Source organism: Anas acuta, chromosome 1 (assembly GCF_963932015.1).
Source record: "Anas acuta chromosome 1, bAnaAcu1.1, whole genome shotgun sequence".
Taxonomy (NCBI): domain Eukaryota; kingdom Metazoa; phylum Chordata; class Aves; order Anseriformes; family Anatidae; genus Anas; species Anas acuta.
Window position 1 is genome coordinate 113,580,492 of NC_088979.1, and position 23,105 is coordinate 113,603,596.

The window sequence follows — 23,105 nt, forward strand, 5'->3', positions numbered from 1 at the left end:
AGGGACTGAAAGGCAATCAAGTGAGTCCCTAATTAGCTTGTTTTCTGTACTTAAGAAAGAACATGCAACAGTACCCAGCCGGCTACATTTGCAGTATTAGCTGTGAACAAATTCAGGAGGGCATCTTGTGAAGCACAAGCTTGTGTTGTGACCCAAGTAGTAATTGAGCACTATAAATAAAGCTATTACTACACTTCTGATAGATAAAGAAGTGGAAGCTAGTCACTTGACAGCTGTGAATTCTTGCCCAACTGGCAATGCAAACACTTTTTTAAGAGAGCTGTTCATTTTAGATTAACCTTTATTTAGAGTCACAGTGCCATCTAGAGGCCACACAGAAATTTTGTCCAGCTATTAGATCAGTTTTGAGAGGAACAGAGGGCCTTTGTCGTTCTTAGGTTCAGTACATCACTCCCTGAGAATACTGCTTGTCACTAAAGCAGTGACTTTCTTTGCTGCTGTTTCAGTTAGTTTGGAATATGGATGTATTGCTTCCCTTATTTCTTTTTGAGACCTGATGGTACATATAATGCAAAGAAGACTAGGGACTGGAGGGGAAGCAGGCTTAAGCAAAACTAACCTCACAATCAAGCTCAGCCCCTGAAGTAATTGCAGCCTGAACTGCAGCTGTTAAAAACTTCAGCCCAGTTGCAGAAGGCACCGAGCACTTGTAGGATCATCCCTGTGAACTTCTAAGTTAATTGTGGTAGCATATGTTTTCCCCCGCTTTGTTTATGGAAAGGAGGGGCAGGTTAAGGCACAGATAGGAACTGTTTTGTTTTTCTAGCCTTCCTGGTACTAGTTATGTTGGGAATTGTGTCTGCTTGGTGTTGGTCAACATGCCACTTTCAAGCTGAGCAAGTGTCTCAGGAATGTTACTTCTGCCCCACTCTATAACCTGCAGGGAACAAATGTTTGGTAAAAGGCACTTACCAGAAGGATCGAGGTAAACAATCTGGGATGAGAAATGTTAAGAATTAATACATATTAATTTTTTAATTAAACACGGGAGATTTAATTAACATCCAAGAAGCCAGTCTGTATTTTCCTGAGACTTGAAGCGTAAATTGAGAACTGCCCTTGTAAACAGCCACCTGCAGCTGTGTTGGAAAGCTTGGGATTGAAGTGGCCTCAGGGTGCAGAATCACCATCAGGAGCTGGGCAACAGGTCCCCATGTATTTTCCATGGCTGCAGTTTGTTAAATTCAGTCAGACACACACCCACACACCCACCCACACACACACAAAAAAAAGGGGGGGGGGAATTATGTGTATATTCTCTCTGTGGAAGAAGTTACAATCATTCACTTAATCCTTTTTGGGGATTAAACAGGTGAGTCAGGACACACAGGTGCTGCCATTTGTGCTTGCACTTCACATCCTTGGTGATTTAAAGGAGAAGGAAGAGGAAAATTTGGAGGCTTGGGGTGTTGTAAAAATTATTTAAGGAAGACCAGCAATTCCACTGGACTTGCAGTCCTGCTTCCTCAGCCCTTCTTAGTCCAAGTAAAAGTGTTTAAAAACTGAGATGGTGCCTCCCTGGGCCCCACTCCACTTCCTTAATACTAGATGCTTGAAGATGAATGTCTTGTTTGTATACCACGCAAGTTTAAGCTCTACTTTCTCTTTAATAGAGTGTAAACGGAAACTGTGTATCTCAGTAATAATAATAAATACTGTGTGGGTTGCAGAAGAGTCACTGGCAGGCAGGTCTATGCTGGACCCTTGAGTCTTCCAAAGGTATGTCTCTACATGTTGAAGAAAATGCTTCTCCCCTGACACAGGGAGACCATGCTTTTTATTGCTCCTGCAATGAGAGTATGAGGGCTTTTAGCTAGTACATTCTGATCTCACTGTGTTTTTGTCTAGTGAAAGGGTTTTGTCTACTGGAGATGAAGGAGGAATGGTACATTGAGCTTAATGACTACTACAACCAGGAGTACTGTTCTGCAGGAAGAGCAACTGTGCATATTTTTATCAAGGGTTTTCCAGGTGATCTTCACGTGAAGTAAGTCCTGACATTTCCTGAGACAACTGATAGAGTGTCTGTGTTGGGGTCATGTAGAATTTGGAGGCCAAAGCAAGTCCTTATTAAAGGACACACCACTACTTTCTGCTCATGCAGTTGCTGTGCAACCATTGGGCACAGCTCCAATGTACTCTTCCTGCACCTTCATAGCGATGTCTCTTAAAAAAAAATCAGGGTAGATCCATGCTGAGGTGGGTATCAAAATCCTTCCTTATTGTTTTCTGTTTCTGTTCCTTGACAACTAAAAATTATATTTTTTTCTGCCTTAAATAAGAAAGGAATGGGTCCATTAAAATAAGGTATATATGAAAATTTGGGGGCTGACGTAAGCATCCTGCTGTAGTCCTCTGTCCAGGGGTAGCATCAAAACAAAAAAGGTGCCACGCTCCCACCAGCCTCACTGTTTTCTATCATGAGGAAAAAGAGAGAGGTCTCCTCAGGATCTGTAGCCTTCGCTTTCTTTTCACTTAGCTAAGTGGAACATGAAAAAAGGGAAAAAATGGCAGCACATCCTAATCCATCAAAAATATTTAGGCAAGAGAGCCATTAGGTAGTCTCTTGAGCTTGGTCTCAATTGCAGATGTCATTCCTTCATATCCCTTCGTAGGATTAGGCTCAGAATGGCAGAAAGCTCACCCTCTGTCTTTCTCCAGATAGATGGATGTGTATTGTTTTATTGCAATAGAGTAATGCAGGCAGGAGATCTTTTTGTTTTGTTGTTTTCTGTCAGTTACCTTGCTGGTTCCTTCTTAGTTTCTGTACATAATTTAGTCATAGTTTAAAACAAAGAACTGGAGCAATTCTGAAACATTATCCAGAAATATGTTTTCATTCCTGAAAAAATGAAAACATTTTGGCTGTGACAGGAATTTTTTTTGATTTTTTTTTTTTAAGTTTTTAATGTTTGAGTACCTTTCTAAAGCCACTCAAACAGCAGAAGTCTACCTGCTGGTTGCCCAGTATTAAATGTAACCATAGCATATTTGTCTGTAACAAGCCAAGTGAGCTGTTATTTTATGAGAGACCTTGAGGAAGTCAACAGAGCTCCTTTAAGTTTGACAGGGCAATTTGTTGAATCGCTTCAATGTGACAAATCAGCATGACAGGCCTTCCTTATTTTTTGGCAGTCAGGAAATAACTCTGAGCTAACACAAAATGCCCAGCATGTAGTAAAGAGCTAGGGCTGTGGAGCAGAGGGGTCTAATTGGGCTCCCCCAGAGGGCACACAGCAAACCAGGTCTGTTTGATAGCTTGCTGAAAGCCATACTAAAAATTGATATCTCCTTTGTCTTCAAATTTGCAAGGAAGCCCATTGGTAAAAGCTTGTTTTTTTTTTCTGTAAATCCAGCTCTCTTCCTGTAATTTTTTGGAGCCGTGTTCAGGGCTTTCACCCTGGTGCTGGTGATGGGCTGGGACCAGGCAGGGCTGTGATCCAGCAGTAGCCAGAGCTCCTGCTGGTCCATGACTGAAAGCAGCTCCTAGGGACAGGTTCATTTGTTGTTGTTGTTTTGCATATACTTTAAGTGTTATCTTATGACAAGTTTTTTCTTCATGGGTGAGAAAATCAGTTCTTGTGAAAGCGTTGCTCATTGATGGGAAGTACAGCATGATTGTTCTTTTCCTACCCTTTTTGCTTCTGCATGGCCTTTGCTTGCTTGTTTGTTTGTTTGCCTCATTCTTTCTGCTTTGATGGAATCATCCTTACCTCAAGCCGTGAGCCTTTTTCTTTCCAGCATACTTTATTCTCTCCCTCCCCTTTTGAGGCGGGGGAGTAAGAGAGTGGTTGCGGTGGACCTTGGCTGCCCATCAGGGCAAAACCACCAAAAGATGCAAAAAGTCAGAGAATCATTTCACACAGCTTGCATGCTGTGAGATGGAGCATTTGGGTTTGAATATGAATTTGATAGCAGCAACAGCAGCAGCAGGAGGCTTTATCTGCCAAAGGGAGTCAAAATGATCCAGAAGTGAGAACTCGATGAGCAAGGGGGAATGAGAAAAATGTTTCTGCCTGCTTCAGTGATTCAAATGCAGTTCACACTGCTCTAATGAATTACTTGTTGTATGATCAATGCTTGCACATAGGTCTTTTTTTTAAAGAGAAGCTTAAATGGTCTTTCTGTGTTATTTCCCTTCATATCATTCTCCAAGACCTTTTACTCTGTTTTTGAGGAAGATTTGGGTTCTGTTTCACTCACCCACCCTTTTTTCCTTGTTGCCTTCCCTTCTTTTTTTCTGGCAGTGTGCCTCCACCTGTGGTTTACCTCATCTGCTGACCTGTTATAGGATTGTAAATTACCTTTGAGTACTGTTATGTTCTTCCCATGTTAGACTCCACCATTTTAAGGACTATTCCCATGATCTCACTTATGATTCCTATTACCTTCTCAGTTTGTTCTCCATTTTTTTTCTATCACATCTACCCTGCTGTTTGCTCTGTTAAAACTATTCTTGCTTATAAGAGCTCAGGAGCAAAAATCTGCTGAACCCTTTCAGTGCCCTAAAGCACAATTCTGAAGGATTCTTTTCCTTCAGTTGCAGTGACTCCACGTCACCCAGATTTCTTTTTGCTCCTCAAGACTCTTCTGTAGCATTCTCCTTCAGGGGTTCCTTTTCTCTCTCTTTTTCAACTTTTTTTTTCCTTTCCTGAGGAATCCTAGCAGATTCTGACTGAAATCTTTCTCCAGCTTCCTTTTGCTGCAGTTAAAACTGTGTCTACAAGTTGTTAACAAGTTGCTGACGGATACTTATTGTTTAAATCCTTTTTTCGAAAGTCAAGCATCTGACACATTCTTTGGATGGAATCTCCAGCTACCAGTCCATCCTTCCTTTCCTTCCTTACAACCAACCCTCATAATTTTTCTCATGTAAAGCAATAAAATGGTCAGAAAGCTGCATGTAACCTTCAGTGGGGCATCTATAAGCTTCAGTATTCAGTCGTTATCTAAATTTTGCTTATTCTGTCTACCAACCCCAGGACATTTCCTTTACTACTCATCTTTACAGATTACGTTTTTATCATAGCCATCACCTGTCCATAATTTTTACCTTGCTGTACAATAATAATAATAAATCACTTTGGTACAAAAAAAAAAAAAAAAGTATTTCTTACACTTTATAGATAACTGTTGGTGACCAGTGTTGAAGGTGAGGTATATAGATGGCTTTTGGTTCAACCTAGATGAGCAGTTTTCATGCTTTCTTTGCTTTTGATGAGTGCAATATTGTTCTTCTGTTATCCTCCCCAAATTTAGATTTAAACAGTCCTCCAAGCCTACTCTTTTGACACCATTTTCTGTCTGTGACTGTTGTTCTCACTCGAGTGAGGTAAACCAGCTGACACACTCAAGCAAAACATCTGTTTGGAGATTCATAGCTAACTGCCTTGAGATGTGAACTTGTCTTGTAAGCTTTTGGGATACAGACCATCATTTTGTCCTGTGCATGCACTTCACTGTATGCAGTGAGAGCTTGCTTCTTAGATCACCTCTTTGTAGTGCCGCCCAGTAATGGAATAGGAAGATGTGAAGCATGTTTGGTAGCTGAGAAATAACCAAAGAACTTTGGCATGAAAATAGTTCCGAAAATTTAGGAAAAACCCTCTGGAATTTGCACATTGTCACCTAGTTTGTTTTTCTTTGAACAATGTTTTGCCAAATTACTATGAGGAAAAGTGTTGTTTCCAGCTTTATGCGAGGATGAGCCACTCTTCTAACGTGGCAAGCTATGGTCATCAGGTATGCAGTGAACTGGACAGGAGGGTGGAAACATGTTTGCTAGGAGAATGTAAGAGAGAAGGGAGGAGGATTTTTTTGTTTGGTTGGTTGAGGAAAAAGTCACTGTTGATATTACTCTAGATGTGAAGGGCAGATGACCACTCTAGTCAGATTCTCGTTGTTAAAGACAAAAGCTACAAAAGAGTTTTATACAGTGAAGTCATATTGGATGTAGTCTGCAGCGGAAGTATAGAGATGTGATTAAACATAAGTGGGTTTTGTTATCTCTCACAGCTTTATTTACACATTTCTTAAGAGGAAAGCAGTAATGTGGGGACACTGTGATAAGAACTAAGTTCTTATTGCATTTCATGAATTGTTTTATGCAAGGTTTGGAACCAATTACGCCTAAGGAGCTGATTTTCTAGGTGTTTAACAATTAACATGAATAAGGACTGGCAAGCTGGAGGCACAAGCTTTTGTGAAAATGAATCTGGAGATGCTGCCTCTTAGGTCTTGAAGGCTCCATAACCATAGTAGTGTACATTTTATGAAAATCTGTACCATTTAGAATGGATTAAACAAGCTTAAAGAGAATCCTTTTCTTTGTGGAAATGGTGATTTCATTTCAAATAATTTCACTAAATTATAAGAGGAATTTTGTTGGAATCTAATACTTGGAGTGTGTTTCAGGTCAGGCCGAATTGTTTCTCTGCATCTGTTCAGCAACTGAAATGCTCTGGTGCAAGTAGGAGTCTATAGCCCACAAAAACCCTCTGGCTGGCTGAAGTCTTTCAGAAGGCATCATGGTCTCTTGAAGAGATCACTTCATGCCACCAACTTCCTCAATTTAAAAATATTGAAGACGCTTATGTAATGAAAAACCTCATCTCTCATTTTTTTCTGACATTTTCTGCAAGAAATATGTTAGCTGAAATAGAAAAATCAGAAATAGTGTAGCTTCAGGGAATAATTGAATATGGGTTTCTGACAACCCTGATGACAGGGTTGCCACTGAAAAGGAATAATTTTTTTTGTGTTCTATCATGCTACTGAATTACAAGCAAACCCCCTGCTTACACATATGCATGTGTTTTATAGATGTACAGTGTTTTTAATTGTTGAGCTCTATGACTGTTTAATTCTAATTTAGCACAGAGAAGTTTGGAATTTACTTGTATTTTAAAAAAATGTATTTTGAAAAATAGTCAATCTGCTAAGAGATTATAAATCAGGCTTTTCCTCCTAGGTTTACATTTGATTAGAATGCTAATGGAAAAAAAAAAACTCTGGAGCCTTATGGAAATATTCTAACATTTCACAATTAAATGTAACAGCAAACCATAAGTAATAGACACATGAGAGAAATTTTCTTCCTGAATTTACACCATAACTACTTCTTTCAATCTGAAGGAAATCTTGATATCAACATCACAAAAAGCTTTTTGCTCTGGTGCAATACATAGCGTGATTTTTACATCAGTCTCCAATTTTGCAACAGTTGTGAAGTTTGCAAAATTAAATGTAATTTGTTACTATAGAATATTAAGCACTCGTAAAACCCTTTATTGGTTCGATTGTAAAGTTAAGCCCGTGTAACACAACTGTCTGCTACCACAGCCCAAGAACGTGTCAAATTTTCAGGAGATTTAGCTAGAAGTCATCTTTCTTTCTGTTTTCATGTGTTGTGCTTTTTGCTACCTGGTCAAATTACAAATGATCCTTCAGCTTCCTGTCTCATTCACAACTTTAGCAGTTTTCAAGCACACTGACTTTGCCTTTAGCATCTTTTGACCACAGCTTTCAATTTAACTCCGACCTGTGCCCTACAATTATTTACTGAAAACAACTCTTCATGTCAAGCAACCTAGTTTTCCCTTAGCTTTCCTTCTCTTTCCAGAGCCATTATTAAGAGCTTTGCTGTGTTAAAGCTGCAGCCTGTATATTTGGAGCGGAACCCAAATGCCAAATGTGCATGCTAATATGAGGTGTTACTATGAAAAGTAAGTTTTAGGTTTTACGTGAACAGAAGGAAAAGCTGAAAATGGATGAAGGCAGCAATACAGCAGAAAGAAAACTGAAGTTAAAGGCAACTAGGGCTTGGCACTGCTGCAAAAATCGTTGCAGGTCTTGTTTCAGTACCAGCCGTTCTGTGCGAGGAATAGTAGCTACCTATCTTGCTCCTCTAGTCAAAAGACTTTTGTTCAGCCAGAGGCATCAAATTTTATAGAAGTAGTGGACAAAGTGGTGTCAGAGAAAAACGCAACTATTGCAGGGTTAGAAAACCTCTGGGGAAAGACTGAAGGAAGTGGTTGCATCTATTTGAGAATATAGAACAACAATTATTCTGACATATGAGATATTTATGGAGTGATTTTCCATGTAAGGTTGAGAGTAAGCAGTCTCTCTCTTTGGAAAAAGATTTATGTTTTTCTCTAACATTTAAAAGGCCAGCTAATCACTGTAGAATGTTATGCTAGGAACTTTCCATCCTTCAGTGGACAACGGAAAAAAAAATAATGCAACACAGTCCTATTTTGGAGTAGAGCAAAATGATCTTAAGAGCAGATTCATACCAGCCGCAGCCTGGTTTATTGTTACTAAAATGTGAATCATAATGCCCAGAGATTCATTTCAGCATGACTGCCTCCATCGTGCAAGCCCCATAGCAGGCTTGGAGGGACGCAGCTGGTGCATGGTGCCGTTCTTGCACCTTTCCCTGCCCTCTGAGCCAGGTAAGTTTGTGCAATGAATTCCTCACCAGATTGTGCTGTGGCATCATTTCCATTACTTTCCCAGGCTTCTTGTCACGAATTACCTAGCACTGAGCAGTTCTCAAACTTTTCAACTGAAACAAAAAGCCACTGTTGCCACAAACTGCCCTTAGCATGAGCTAGCACGGCTTCAAGCTCCACCACCACTGTGATCACAGGTAGTTCAAGAACTAGCTGCAGCTGAGAAACAGGAACAACTTTATCTACTATAGCTTACAGCAGCTCCCCTGCACTGATCAGAAGCCCAGGCTCAAGTCTGGATGCACAAAAATTATTATGAATCCTGAAGTATTACTATCCTGAATTCACCAAGAAAAACTCTGCTCCTCACTGTCACGCAGGCAACACCCCTTTCAGATTTCAGGTGAGACTTTCTCAGACATCACACCAGCTAAGAATTTCTGTCAGTGAACAATTATGAAGAAGCCCAAATATTGTGCTCTCTGTGAACTTCCCTGGCCCATAACATGAAATACTTTCAGGTTTCATTGCAGTCAAGACCATCAGCTCATATTTTTGACCACTCCTCAATCTAAGCAGTCTGGATATGCAGGCTTGTGTAAGCCAAAAATACTCGCTAAATTTGTTAAGCCAGAAATACTTGTTAGGAAACATTTGGTCTAAATCTATTGGCAAATTTGGCCCATGGAAGTATGTCATTATGTGACCCAAAGCTACATGGTGGAAATTCAGTGAGGTAGAGGCTTGTGGCACAGCTCTGAGGTGGCTAATAAGGGCACCTCCCACCACCTTCCAAGTATTTATACAGTGTCTGTCAACAGTTATACCCAACTGTGACCTGAACGTCCTGTTTTGTCTTTGCCAGTGCTTTGCATTTTCACCATGGACTAGCCCACCAGTGCCAGAGCAAAGTGTGTGTACACGTACATATGCATGCAAGAGACAGCAATGGGTTTGTGTCCGGTCATGTTTCGTGAATCATGTTTGTGGTTTAGTGATAGACCAGATGGTATTTACAGCCTCTCTCTTCTCTTATCCTCCCAGACTTTCTTCTATTGTATTTTTCTGGTTTTTGCTTTTAAATCAAATTCCTGTTTTCAACTCCACATGAATACTACAGCTGGGTAAGGTAGAAGGATCACATCAATCTGTGGGTAACCCTCTTCTATTGAATGCTGTCAAGGAGCTGCAGAAACATATTGTCTTGATGTATTCTTTAAATTCTGAGCTCTACCAAACTTGCAATATGCACACTGAACCACAGGAAGATTGTGTGTTTGAAGTTTTCATTTCACATTTCAGTGAGAACTTCTGTCTCGGATTATTACTTCATTGTTTGAATTTAAAAAATAAAAAAATAAAAATAAATAAATAAATAAAATGGGAAACCCTAACAGGAAAGAGGTTTTCCAAACAATGATCTGACTAGAGGGCAGTTCCAATCTTGCTGCATCAAGTACGTCATTGGCCCCATCCCCAACTGAAAGAAATAAATTGGAAATGGGACTGTGCTCACAAACACGTGAAGGGTGTTACACACCTGGCCAGTGGTACAACAAATTTGTTCGCTTCCTTACAGAAACTTACTGTGATGGCTGAAAATCTTAATTTTTTTTTTAAAGCTTAAAAAAGCTGGCTAGACAGCTGCACTTAACTGAAATACATGGTCCCATGTTCTCACCCAGATCTGTAACTGATGGGAAACTGACATATTTTTCTCCTGAAAAGCAAAACAGAAGTGTTTCTAAAAAGAAGTGGAGCCAACACTTGTTTTGATAAGGGGAGATTGGAGCCTTTCTTGGAATGGGGAAGCCTCTGAGCCCATTGCACTTTCTCTTGAAAAGAAGCTGTTGGTTTCACCTTAATTTTTCTGTGTCCAGATCAGAAGTAATTCTTTAAAAAGCAGGTAGAGGAGTTGGCTTCCTTAGACACAACAGGAACAGTTCACCAACATCTGATGCCACTTGAGTTGAATAACAAGCTCAAAGTCTGCCATTTTCATCTGTGTAAGTACCATTGCTCTGATACTACCTGAGTTCAGTAACTGCCCAGACCTTGAAACAAGGAATGAGGATACATATGATAAAGAACACAGCTAATTGTTACTGTCTTTAGTTATATTCAGTTATTTATTATCAAATCTGTTAAAGTTTGGTGTTACTCCAGCCCCTTTTACATACTTAAGGCCTTCTTCCAGTTCTGACTCTTCATTTCAGAAATGAAAAAAAAAAAACACATTAATTTTCTGATTATCCTTAGACGTTATACTGGTATAATATTAGACATAGTATTATGTGTAGCTGCCATTTCCATTTAAATAACTGTCTAGAGGCAGACCCGCAAGATCTACTGAATTTACTGTCTTCTGTTTCTAGCTAATGAAGTCTTTACGGGGAAAATAAATAAATAAATAAATAAAAATGTGAAGAACAGTCATTATGCTCCTGAAAGAGAAATTTGCTGTTGTTGAATATTAGTTTTCCTATCACTGCAGAGGAAAAAGAAAGTGCCTCAATCCGGGCAGCGATAAGCAGCTGCTCTTGTTCCTGTTCAGAGCTGGCCTTCTGAGTGAGTTATCCACACCTTGCTGCCCCATGGAAATTTCACATTTATGAGATGACTTCAGAGTTGTCCTCAGGTGACAGAGCTGGGAGGTGAACATGCAAATGGTGTGCTTTAAAATTGAGAAGGCCTCTGCCACTGCCAGCACTCATGGATCTGGACTCTGTTTTGACCTCGACAGCAGGCTGTGTTGCAGCAGACCCAGATCCTCCTCCCCAGCTTGGAGGACTCTGTCTCCCCTGCTTTTTCTGTTCCATCCCTCTCCCCTGGAAACCCAGCCTCACTCTATCTGCACAATTAGTGCTTGTTTTCTTTTCAGTCTCACCTTCTGAATCTGTCTTCCCTCACATCATTAGGTGCTCCCTCAACTTCCTTTCTTTCAGAAACACGGTCCAGCATAGTTCCTACCTCCTGCTTCTGCAGGTCTGGGTTGTCCCCCCAACCCCAAGTCCTTGCCTTCCAGCAGGGAAACTATGAAATGCCTGGGAGAGCATCTGCCATGGAGCTGGGCAGCATTTCCTCAGTCAGGGAGCAGCAGTTCTACACGTGGCTGTATCCTGTCCTGGTGGATCTGACAGCAGCTTCCTGGGGTGCCTAAAGACACTGTCTGACCCCATCTCCTTCCTGACATGTTTTCTAATTCATGTCATAGGCACAGTGGAACTTCTTGATAAAGGTATTATACCTTTCAAAGTTATTACACTTTAAAATTAAGAAGGGGGCAGGGCCTGTTTCGAAAAATCTAATATCTCAAATATTGCTGATCATCTTTCAATTAAACTTGAAAATTTGATTAAACCATAAAAATAACAACAACCAACAATTGTGTTATAAGGTGAGTCTGGAAAGGCTTTGAGCAACTTTAAAGGTAAATGTTGACTTTATAACTATGCTAAGGTGTCTTAGCTATTGTACTGTAGTTAGCTATTGTATTGCTTAGAGCATGATACACGACTCAAATGTCAACTCTTTGTCATGACAGAACAATCTAATCTTCTGATGTGGGCTGTGTGACCAGTGTAGACAAACTGTTTCCCATTTCCTGCCTGCTGTCACAAGCATTAGGTTGGTAACTAATACTCAACTGCATTACAGACAGACTGGTGGCAGCAACACAGATGAACTCATCTATGTACTTCAAACTTCCAGTTTCAATTGTTTCTCAACAGCTGCATTTGGAGTAAGTCTTCTTTTAATGCCAGTCTTCTGACTGGTCCTGGAATTGGCCTGAAGGACAAGGAAGCCCATTCCTGTTTGTCCATGGAGTTCCCATTTTTTCATGGAAAGATAACAAGGAAAGCCTGTGAAGAACTGCTGTGCAAGAATGGAAAGAATGGCAGCTATTTAATACGAGAAAGTGAAAGCGTGGAAGGAGCCTTGTGTCTGTGTGTTTTGTAAGTACTTTGATACTAAATTTCTTAAGAGTTTTCAAGTAGATTCAAAACCAAGAGTTCATATTCTCTAATGTTACTGGTTCTTTCCCTAATGTTAACAAATTCAAAGGATTGGTGTAGATGTACTCAAGTATTGCTGGTTGACTTGAGCTTCCTTTGTAGTGAGTGGTGAGAGGGTGGCATTAGCAAAAGACAATTCATACAACACAGGAGTGATTAATTGTCCTCTGCTGATGCTGGTCTCTCTCTACAGACAATAGAGGAAGCCCAGAGGAAATATCTCAGCCTGCCAAAATATGGTGAGAAGAAAGTCATTCAAAGTTACTGCCTCTGTAATGATGAGTAAAAAGCATTTTAGCACTATCGAGACTCGGAAAATTGTCTCATAGTATGATATAAAGCATGTCCTTCCTCACATGCTTTCTGACTATTTGGTGAAACCTTAGCCTTGTGTTTCTTACACAGTATCTGATGTAACAATACAAGCTGAGACTGAAAGCTGTAATGTCTTGTTCAAATTCATATGGCAAACCCATGAACAAGACAAACATAGAAAATTACTACCACTAGTCCCTAACTCACCACAATTAAAATCTTATTATTTTCTTTTCCTGTAGGGAATGGTACTTTTATTTCCCGTTCATGAAGCCCATTTTACATTTTCTCATATATAATTGATTTGTTCCTAATGCACTCACAATTTAGAAGTTAATAACTCTGAGTCTTTTCTGTTTGAACCTAAAAGAATTTACGCTCTCTTTGGGGATGTATTTGAGTGTGATGTGGGGGGAAAAAAAATCAACACAATTAATTAATTCAGAAATGTCAGGACATATTTTTTGTCAATAAATAAAACCTTGTTGCTTTTGAAACAAATCAAAGAAGAAGGGAGAAAAAGGTGGGGGAAACGGAGTATTGCGTTGTTGGGTAAAAGAACGAAGGATTGGGAAATGACAGAGAAGTGGAGTAAGAAGTGAAATGGCAAGTGAGGAGCAGAGTACTTGGGGAGGGAACTGCAGGAACCTGCCTGCAGTGTGATGTGGAAGGAGACAATGGGAGCAGAGGGAGCATACGAGGGAAAGGATATGTATACCCTGTCAGAAGAGACAAATGGAGGTCCTAGCACAGTTAAGGAATGACGATATTAGTCCCTGACTTGGGAGGATGGCTTTTTTGGAAGATGGCTTCTTACACAGTAGAGGTAGATAAGAAAGCGGTGATATACTTGTGTATGTAATGAGTTTGAACTACTGAAATAAGAGTGCACACCTACTGAGTACATCATGGGCAGATGCAAGCTGACATGAAGGTTAAGTGCAGTGCTGCACTAGCACAGTTGTGTTCCCTCTCTTTTTTCTCGTTATTTTCCTCCTTTTTTTTTTTTGGGGGGGGGGGGGGGATGGAGGAGGAGGGGGTTCTTTTTTTATTTTGCTAACAGCAAAGCAGATCCACTTTGTGATGGTCTGCAGATGTGAATTTGTCTATCTACAGTGTTCTGGGCAAGCATATACAAAAGCATGTGGCTTTCAGCTAGCCTCTGGATTTTTAATGCTGAAAGAAGGCAGTGTATTTGAATTAAGTTTGTGTATTAACAAAAACAATAGTTAAACTGCAGGAGTGGCAGCAATGGTATAACAGATACTGGGCTCGTAGAGATGAAAGGATTGTCTACAGGTATCAAATCAGGAGGGTGGTAGAGGATTGACTTAGAAACTGAGAGACTGTCAGTGACTGACTAGGGAGAAACTGTTCGAGGGGAATGCATTTGTTCTGAAATTCGAGGCATCAACACTAAAACTTTCAGTGCTGTTTCAAGACAACCTTTGGGTTAGAATTACATCGTAAAGCACTGCTTAGCACCTAGCAGGTTTGATGAACAAACTGATGCTCACCTGTGTCAAAAATAAATAAATAATTTGGTTGTTCTCAACTTAGCTGCTCAATGGGCATAGATAGCAGTTCACATGCTACACAGAACAACCAAAACTTTTGGTCTTCCCCACTGACTGAGGGGAGATGACATGCCCACGGAGGACCTGAGAGTCAGAATGGTGGCAGCAGCTGAAAAACATCTCATCTCCAATCAGGCACAACACACAGCTCTTCCTCCATGGTGTATGGCTGTCCTCATCCCAAGCTTTCACGGGTCCCTTAGTCCAGACCTATTGCACCTGCTGCTGTTCTCATGGTTCAACATGTCAGCCTACCAAAACAAACTCTTCTCATCCTGTTCTTCTGCCTCTGGATCTTCCTCGGGCCCACAGCAGCCATTTGTTAATTTGAAATATAATATGCAGCTGTTGAAATGCATTTAGTAGTTGATTTGGAATAAGAAGTTTTCATTGTAATGGCAATTTCATGTTTATTTTGCCATAACTACCACAGCCAAAGTAAAATACAGGCACTAACCTTCCAATGTTTGACAGGTAAAGAATGAGTTTCAGAAAAATCAGTTTAGGTTATTATTCTTCACCTTTATGCCTTACTTTTACTTGCAAATTATGTTTAAAGAATGAATGCTAACATTATAAAAAAAAAAACTCATAAGCCAGACAGATACCCATGAATTTCCACAGGTGTCTCAAGAAGGGGAAAATAAATAAATAAATAAATAAATAAGATGTAGCCCTGGGATGCAATGCTTTGAATCAAAGTAAATCTATTCTAACTGGAAGTTTTCTACTGGTCCCAGTCCATAGTAACTTCTTCAGTTACTGTGTAACCATCCATAGTAACTTCTTCAGAGTAACCAGCCATTTACATGCAAGTCCCCTGAACTAGGTTCTTGCCTTAAGATTCTCTGTTTCAGGACAGATTAATAGATTTAGCTATAGCTGAAATCCTTCCACTGAACATACGTGCCAATTAAGAGAACTTGTCTTCAGATATTGTTTTTTGTTGTTGCTGCTGTGTTGTGGTTTACATCTCTCTGCAGCTTTACTGCCTTTTTTGATCATGATCTGCAGTTCATCTTCTGAACAGCTTCCATTGCTGTATTTGATAAAGCTTTTGTTTCAGTTGATAAAAGATGCCCAAAGCCATGAGTACCCTGAGTGTTCAAACTATGTTTATTGTTTTTTTAAAAGTGTTTTTATTAAAAAAATAGTAAGCAAAACCATGGGAAATCCAAAGGACAAATAATTTTCTAGAAGTAGAACTTGTGCAGGCATTTTCTGCATGTTGGTGACTGGAGGCCATTTCCTACTAACATTTCTCCAAGAATTCAACATTTGACTTGTGATACAACTGCAAAGTGAAGTTTAGGGAGGTATCACATGGGGAGAAGAGGATAGACGAGAGCATGGGAAGCCTATGGTATCAAACTATTCTCATGTAAAGGCACGCGTCAGGTTTAGTTCATGAGTTCTTTGAAACCCTTAGTTGGGCCAAACATATTTCAAAATTTAAAACCTTCTCTCACTTTTTGAACTCTGGACTCCCCATTGTCTGGCTTTTCTAACTTAGTCTCGGTCAGTCTCACTGTACAACCTCTTGTGACTCTAATATCACCTGCTACTGGCAAATATTTCCAGTCTCGATGTGTGTTAAAAATGGGGTTTCCGTTCCTTCCTCCATTCTGTCTGCTTTCAATATTGTGGGTCAGAGACTCAGCTCAGTGTTGAGACGCAAATATCGTGTGTGCTCTTTTTTATGTGCTCCCTGTTAAATATCCAGTATTGTACACATCTGGTCAAATCAAACACATTTGAAGTTGAAGTAGCCTGGTACACGATCACATCTGGTATACATGGAAGTATGAACAGCTCAAGGGGTCACTGTGGGGAAATTGAGAGTATGAATTTATGCTGCTACAGTTACTTGAGGGCTCTCACAGGGAAAGCAGTTCACATGAAACGTATTCTACAACTTCACACTTCTGTGTATGCCATGGAGACTTCTATATCCGCTTTCTTCAGAGGAATACCAGTAGATCTTGTGTGAAAGGTGAACTGCAAGTTCTCTACAGAATCATTCTTTTACCCTTACTTTGATTAATGTGGTTTTCCTTCTCTTTGTCCTCTCCCATACTTCCCAACTTCCATCAGTTTAATAGGATACATTTCCCAAGACAGCCTTCTAGTGTTGTTTTAGGCCAATGTGTGTGTTTTCCATTGCCGTTTTGTGTCATTACCTGGTAGTTCTCTCAGCTGTGTTTTATGGTGCTGATCAGCCTTTTGAAAGGTGATGGTTTCTCCTATGGTGTTGCTAACTAGTTTGAACGTAGCCTGTTTTCCCCTGGTATATGACTTCAGGGAAAGAAAGGCACCTCACTTTTCTCTGTAGCTATTTGTGTCTTTGCTGTAGCTCCATTTTTGAAGCAGGGGTACGTGTTACCACCGTCTTTCTGAGGTGAAATTTCCGGTCTGACTCTAAGACCAACATCGTTGGAGTCTGAGAGTCAGCAAGGCCACAGCTCCCCCTTCTCCTCACTGCTAATAGAGATACTGCAATTACCAGTGATGCATGTGTCTGCTCTTTGCCTCCATTTTATTCCCATGTTGACATTTGCACAAAATGGTTTCTAGTGCAGTGAAGCAATTCTGCTAATGGTGAGTACCGAATCAGGCATCCTACAGAAGCAAAGATTTATTTTAAATGCATGGCACCTCAGCATGGAGTTCTAGGCTCTATTTTGTGTTTTACTGCCCAAGAACAAGTAGCAGTGACATCCAGCTCTGTCTGGGTGTGTAAACCTTAAGTGTTTTCGTTGCTTTGACTTACCAGATCCATTCTAACGGAGCTGTAGTGGTACAAAACACAGCACAGAAGCTGGAGGAGAGCTCGGGCAGCTAGCTGATGTAGAGGTCTATGAGCTAACTGGCCATGCTTGGTCAAAGTCTATCCTAGGGAAAGTGCAACGAGTGCAGATTGGACACAGCACTCTTAGGTATGTTTACCATACCTGGCGTAACTCCACAGGGCAAAAAAAGAGAGCGATACATTTGTTCCAAAAATCAAACAGCTCTGCATTGTCACGTACAGATGGTTGAATCTGAAATGACAAGGTGGGAGAAAGTAATATTTGGGTTTCTGAGGCATACGAAAACAACATGCATGATTAATTTTCTCTAATAGATGAATAAACAGGACTTGGAGAATCTGAAGTATTTTGAAGGCTGTCATATATGAATGAAATGGAAAAGTGAGTGCATATATATGCAATCGATGGTATTTAGCATCAAACATTCTCTTTGGGTTTAGTCTTTCATGGCATTGCAGTTTACTTTAAAAAGAAGCCAACAAAACCAAAACCTTAGTGTCAAGTTCAGCTGTGGCAGTCTAAGCAATTTGCCGTAGTCTGACAGTTGATGAAAAGCATAATGTGTACAATGTTTTTCACAGCTTTGAAGAACTCATCTACACTTACCGCATCTTCAGGGAAAAGCAGGGGTATTATAAAATACAGGTAAGTAACCCTCATTTCATCAGTACAGATTGCACTAAAGACAATTTTCCTGAAAAAAAATAATTAAAATGCATGGGACCCAGGAGTTGGACTCAATCCTGTGGGTCCCTTCCAACTCAGATATTCTATGATTCTGTGAATATATTTCCAAGTTTCTTTTCTATGCTATTCAATTCTTGACTTTTTAATGTTACACTTATTACGTATGAGCTTACAAGTAGTTATTATCTTCACAGAAATCCCTAATAACCTAAGTGAATCTGTTTTTTGTTGACCAGCTACTGCCTGATTTGACTAGTTCTTTTTCATAGTACTGAGGAAAAATCTCATTTTCATTACTTACTCCTGTTCCTAATTAGCTTTTTCTGTTTGAAAGCTCTGCCATGGCACCCAGAATCTTGTAGGGTTCTGAATAACGGAATGATCTTTTTGATCTTAAAATACCTGCCCATCAGTGTGAAACCACCACCCGACCTATAATTCTGTGTGATTCTGGAGATGATTCTGGGATTCTGTGAATCAGAACCCTACACTAAGGAAGATTCAATTTATAGGCAAGTAGAGAGGACACTTAAAAAGATGGCTCAACCTTTTGCTTGTAATAGGATAGACAACAGGACTGACAGCATTTAGGTAGCATTTAATTGGAATGAAGCAACAGAACTCACTTCATGAAGGACACACCAAGCTGTCGTATGCTGGTCACTCTTGCTTACCAGTGATTTGGGCTGAGTATGAAAAATACAATTTCCCATGTGGAATTGAATGGTTTGTTGACAAATTTATATATATAACATATATATAATATAGAGAGAGATAGATTACAGCTACTCTTCTAGGTTTTGCCTATCAGCAGATAATAAACACTATGTTTTTTCAAACCCAATTTTCCTTACAGGGTTTTGTCACAAATATGAAATAAGACTTCTGTTCTTCTACTTTTTAAGTCAGACTGTTTTGGATTACTAAAATAATATATTGAAATAATATGTTGATGGTGATGGGGAAGGCCAGGTCCAGCCATGGCCTTTCTGGAGTGTAGTAGGTTGACCCTGACCAACAGCTAAGCATAGCCACAGCAGCACAAGTTGGTGGTAGGGAAGAGAAAAGCAGAAGTGAGAAAACTTTGATGAAGACAAAAGACAATTTATTAGGCGAAGTGAAGTCATGTGTGCAAGCAAAGCAACGAAGGAATTTAGTCACTACTTCCCATCAGTAGCCAGATAGTTAGCTGCTTCCTGAAAAGCAGGGTCTCAGCAGACATAATGATTATTTGGGAAGACAAATCCTGTAACCACAAGCACCCCCGCTTTCCTGAAGCTTTTAATGCTGAGCGTAATGTCGGCATAATGTCAGGATACCCCTCTGGTCAATTCAGGTGAGCTCTTCTGGCCGTGTCCCCTCCCAGCTTCTTGTACACCCCCAGCCTATTTGATGTGGGAGCAGAGTAGTAAAAAGAGATAGCATCAATGCTCTGCAAGCACTGCTCTTAGCAACAGACAAAACTCTAATGTGTTATCAACATACAAAATCACAACACACTATACAGGCTGCTATGAAGAAAGATAACTCCATCCCAGCCAAAACCAGTACACAGAGGCGGAGGCATCCAGTCCACAGTGAACTGAAGAAAAGATAGGGGATGGAGAGGAAAAAAAAAAAAAAGGTATCTGCCAGATAGTGATGAAGTGAATCCAAAGCCCCATTCTCTTTCAATGACTAGTAGAGGGAGTGGGATCCTCACTTTGATAATTAACGTGCTTACTCCCTGACATTACTATCCTTGAACTGCCAGTGTTGCAGAAGTCTCTGTACAGATTACTTAGGGGTTGTGCTGTGGAAGCAATCCAGTCCATGTGTTTAAAGGCAGTTGTGAGAATCCTGTTCTCCTACATTTAGAGTGTCATCCATGTTAGGCCTCAGGAGTCTCTGATGCTGGTTGTAAACTTGGACAAATCTGAGACAAATAATAAACTCATGCCTAAAAGCAAAAGCTGGTGCCTGAAACATTCGTATGGGTCCCCAGACATGTTAGCTGCCTTTGCAAGTCTTGGAGGGTAGATTCAGGGAGTGAAACATTTGACTGGGAAGACAGCAACTGGATCTGTTCTTTTGTAATGTAAGAAAACATCTGTTTCATGAAAAAAGTGAAAATCAGTAGCACATGGACTGTTGTTGACTGATATCCCTTTGAATGTTTTGTTTAAACAGCTAAATATGAACGTGAAACTATGTGAATTTTGTTCTCAGTAGCTGGCTGGTCCTTTACCTCCGGTCAGGGATTCCAGCAGGGAGGAACTGAGAGAGATGTAGCCAGGCATGCAGACTTGTGAAGGGTTTGGTTAGAAGCAGTCACTATTGAACTGAAGGAGGTAAAATTTCTTTGTACTAGGATGGTAAGCCTGTGATCTGAACCCAGACAGACAGCACTGAACAGCTTCCCCTAAGCTGAAGTGCACTCAAGCAGGGATGGTGAGGGAGGTTGTGCTCAGCACCATCACCACACCACCACACAGGTACCTCTGTGATATAACAATATTCTGTCACCAAACAGCTTTACAAAACAGTCCCTTGGTGAACGATAAGCTAGGCACAGTTCCTCTTGCTTAAGGTACCTGATGTGAAATAGGCTTGCTAACTAACTTTATTTTCCTTTCCTTGCAGACTTGTGAAGGTATTCCAGAAAAGGTATTCAGAACATTAAAGGATTTAATATACAACTATGAGAAACCAAATCAAGGACTAGTGACAAATCTTCGCTACCCAGTCAAGAAAACAAAGCCCCTACAAAGAAGCCAGAGGCTCAAGTTAGGAAAGGATGATATTTATGATGGTGAGAAATTTAGTTCAGTCTCTGTCTTTTTATTAAGATAACTGCATTGACAGGTCTGATGTTGGAGACATTGGAGGGGAAAAAAAAAAGCCATCTAATTTGTGGCTTCTTGTGAAAGGTGTTAAAACACAACTTATATTTAGTTAGCACGTTGAAAATAAGAAATACATAGCCTTGTGCCAAGGATCACAGCCTTGGTACCAGAGAGTTCCACTCAGATCAATACCTGTGCTATTGACCTGATTTACTGATTTATTGGCTATCAGTTATTCACTGCACTTGATTTTCTCAGGAAGAGGAGGTCTTCTGGATACAACTGTTTAATAACAGAGCTTGCTGATTCAGAAAAGGCAATTCATGGATTTAGGGACTGGATGACCCAGTCCATAAGACACTAAGCTCAAAAAGTTGGCCCTGCAATAGCAGACAGAATACTCAGAAATCAAACTGAATTAATAATATCTGTCTATCAACATGGCAACATGCCTTCCTGCTTAGAGGGGAATTTCAAAAGAGTAATTTGCAACCACAAATTTTGTTTGTTTGTTTTTTTTTAACATTTTTATTGACTTCTTTACAGAAATTGATGAAAGTGACTATGTTGATGTCTTACCCTGAATGATCTGTGATCTGATGATTTGGAAAGCCACCTTTCTTGGCAGCACCACAGCAAAACAGGACAGCTGGGGAGAGCTAATGTTTGGACATTCACAGCAGTGGATCTACACCTATGGAATTAGTGCCCTTTGGAGACTGTCAGAGCAGCTGTATTCTGCCTCAGTAGATCCCGTATAAAATACTGTGTATTTTTGTGCATTATTAAGAGAATTATTTTTTTGATGCATGCACACCTATATATATATATATATATATATATATATATATATATATATATATATATATATGAGGGGAAAGGGGGTCATGTGTGTTTGTACATTTTGTGTTTTTTTGTTTGTGGTTTGTTTTTTTTTTTTAGCAAACTCTCCAAGGTATCAACTGCTGAAATTAATCATCTGTTAGAAAGCCAGCAATGTGAAGACAATACATGAATGTGCTTGAAGCCCTAGTTTATGGCAAAAATTATATATGTTGATAAAAATGATACATGCTAAAAATTCTACTTGTATCATATGATGCTTAAAAACTGTTTTTTTGTTTGTGATTTATGTTACCTCATTGTTGGATATGTGGGTAGTAGTTTAGCTGTGTTAAAGAATACTAGTATTATTCTGCAGTTTGGAAAAATTTAAATTAATCCAAGAAGACTGTTGTAAATTCATGCCATACACAATTAATCAGTAACATGGAAATGATTTGAAATATTTTTCATATTAATGAGTGGTTCTGGTTTATAATTAGAGGAGTGCAAGTTCAACATCTGTGCAGTTATGCACATATTCTTTGTTGTTTTTTTTCCCAATAGGTACTGCATACATGAGAATGCTTACATTTCATTTACAGCTGCCATTACTTTTATGAGTATGGGTTTTATTATTTTTTAATGTAAGGACTTGCTTTATTTTTTAACCCCTCATTTTAAATATTTAATGTATGTGTTTGTTCTGAAGGCGGCCTGTAACAACCAGATAAAGTCACAGCTGGAGTGTATGTTCTGATTCTTCCTCTTGCTAGCACCACCTCCCCCTCGGTCAGTAATCTTGCGGAAGACGTTTATATTTTCTGTATGTTTAAGATCTTTCACAAATGATTTATGCATTTGTTTTAGTAGACTTGTTTCTTATTATACATCTTTTCCACCACTGTTTGTTGAAAGACTTTTAGACCTTTCAGTGCTTTGGACTTCATTGTGACCTTACTAATGGTTTTTTGATGCCAGGATAAAGGGGTTATTTGTTGCATAAAGGAAACAAAAACTAAGAAGATAAACTAATTCTCGTATGAAAAGTGCTAATATGTGTCCCCAAAAAGGAACTGAAAATAAAGCGGTTGTTCATTTAAAAAAAAAAAAAAGTACTAGCGGGATGGGGAAATCCTTCCCTCTCTCGAAGCACGTACACTGGTGGGTCTTCTCTACACTGGAGAATTCAACAACTTGCCCAGTACTTGGTTATCACATGTATCAGACTGTTATATATGGAGTAGTAATTCGTGTCGAAAAAATGGTTGGTATTAATAAAGAAGGGGGAGATTTGGGAATGTGGCCATGGGGGTCGGCAAGGCCCGTGGTTGATGATAACATCAGACTCTTTACGATGAGGCCATCGGGAATGTAAAGGGAACAAAGAAGGGTGATTCAGGAGACTCCATGCAGTCTCTGGTTTCTTGTTCTCTAGCCATTAAGGCATGGATGTTTCTGGGTGTTTGCTGTTGTTGTTACATTCAACGTTGTTTGACCAATGAAAAGTTGTTTTGAAAAGAACTGCTGTGGAGAGAAGGGTATAAGAGGGGAGCCTGCCCTCAAGATTTAAAAA

General features: G+C 39.8%; 1 protein-coding gene across 1 annotated transcript; it reads left to right on the forward strand.

Moving 5' to 3' along the window:
• Positions 1–1,343: 1,343 nt before the first annotated feature.
• On the forward strand, positions 1,344–21,804 carry SH2D1B (SH2 domain containing 1B). The gene is made up of 7 exons (XM_068693773.1): positions 1,344–1,567; positions 1,690–1,740; positions 1,870–2,008; positions 12,209–12,433; positions 17,777–17,840; positions 20,505–20,673; positions 21,254–21,804. The coding sequence occupies exons 3-7, from the start codon at positions 1,893–1,895 to the stop codon at positions 21,289–21,291; spliced, it is 612 nt and encodes a 203-aa protein (XP_068549874.1). The 5' UTR covers positions 1,344–1,567; positions 1,690–1,740; positions 1,870–1,892; the 3' UTR covers positions 21,292–21,804.
• The last annotated feature ends 1,301 nt before the right edge of the window (positions 21,805–23,105 follow it).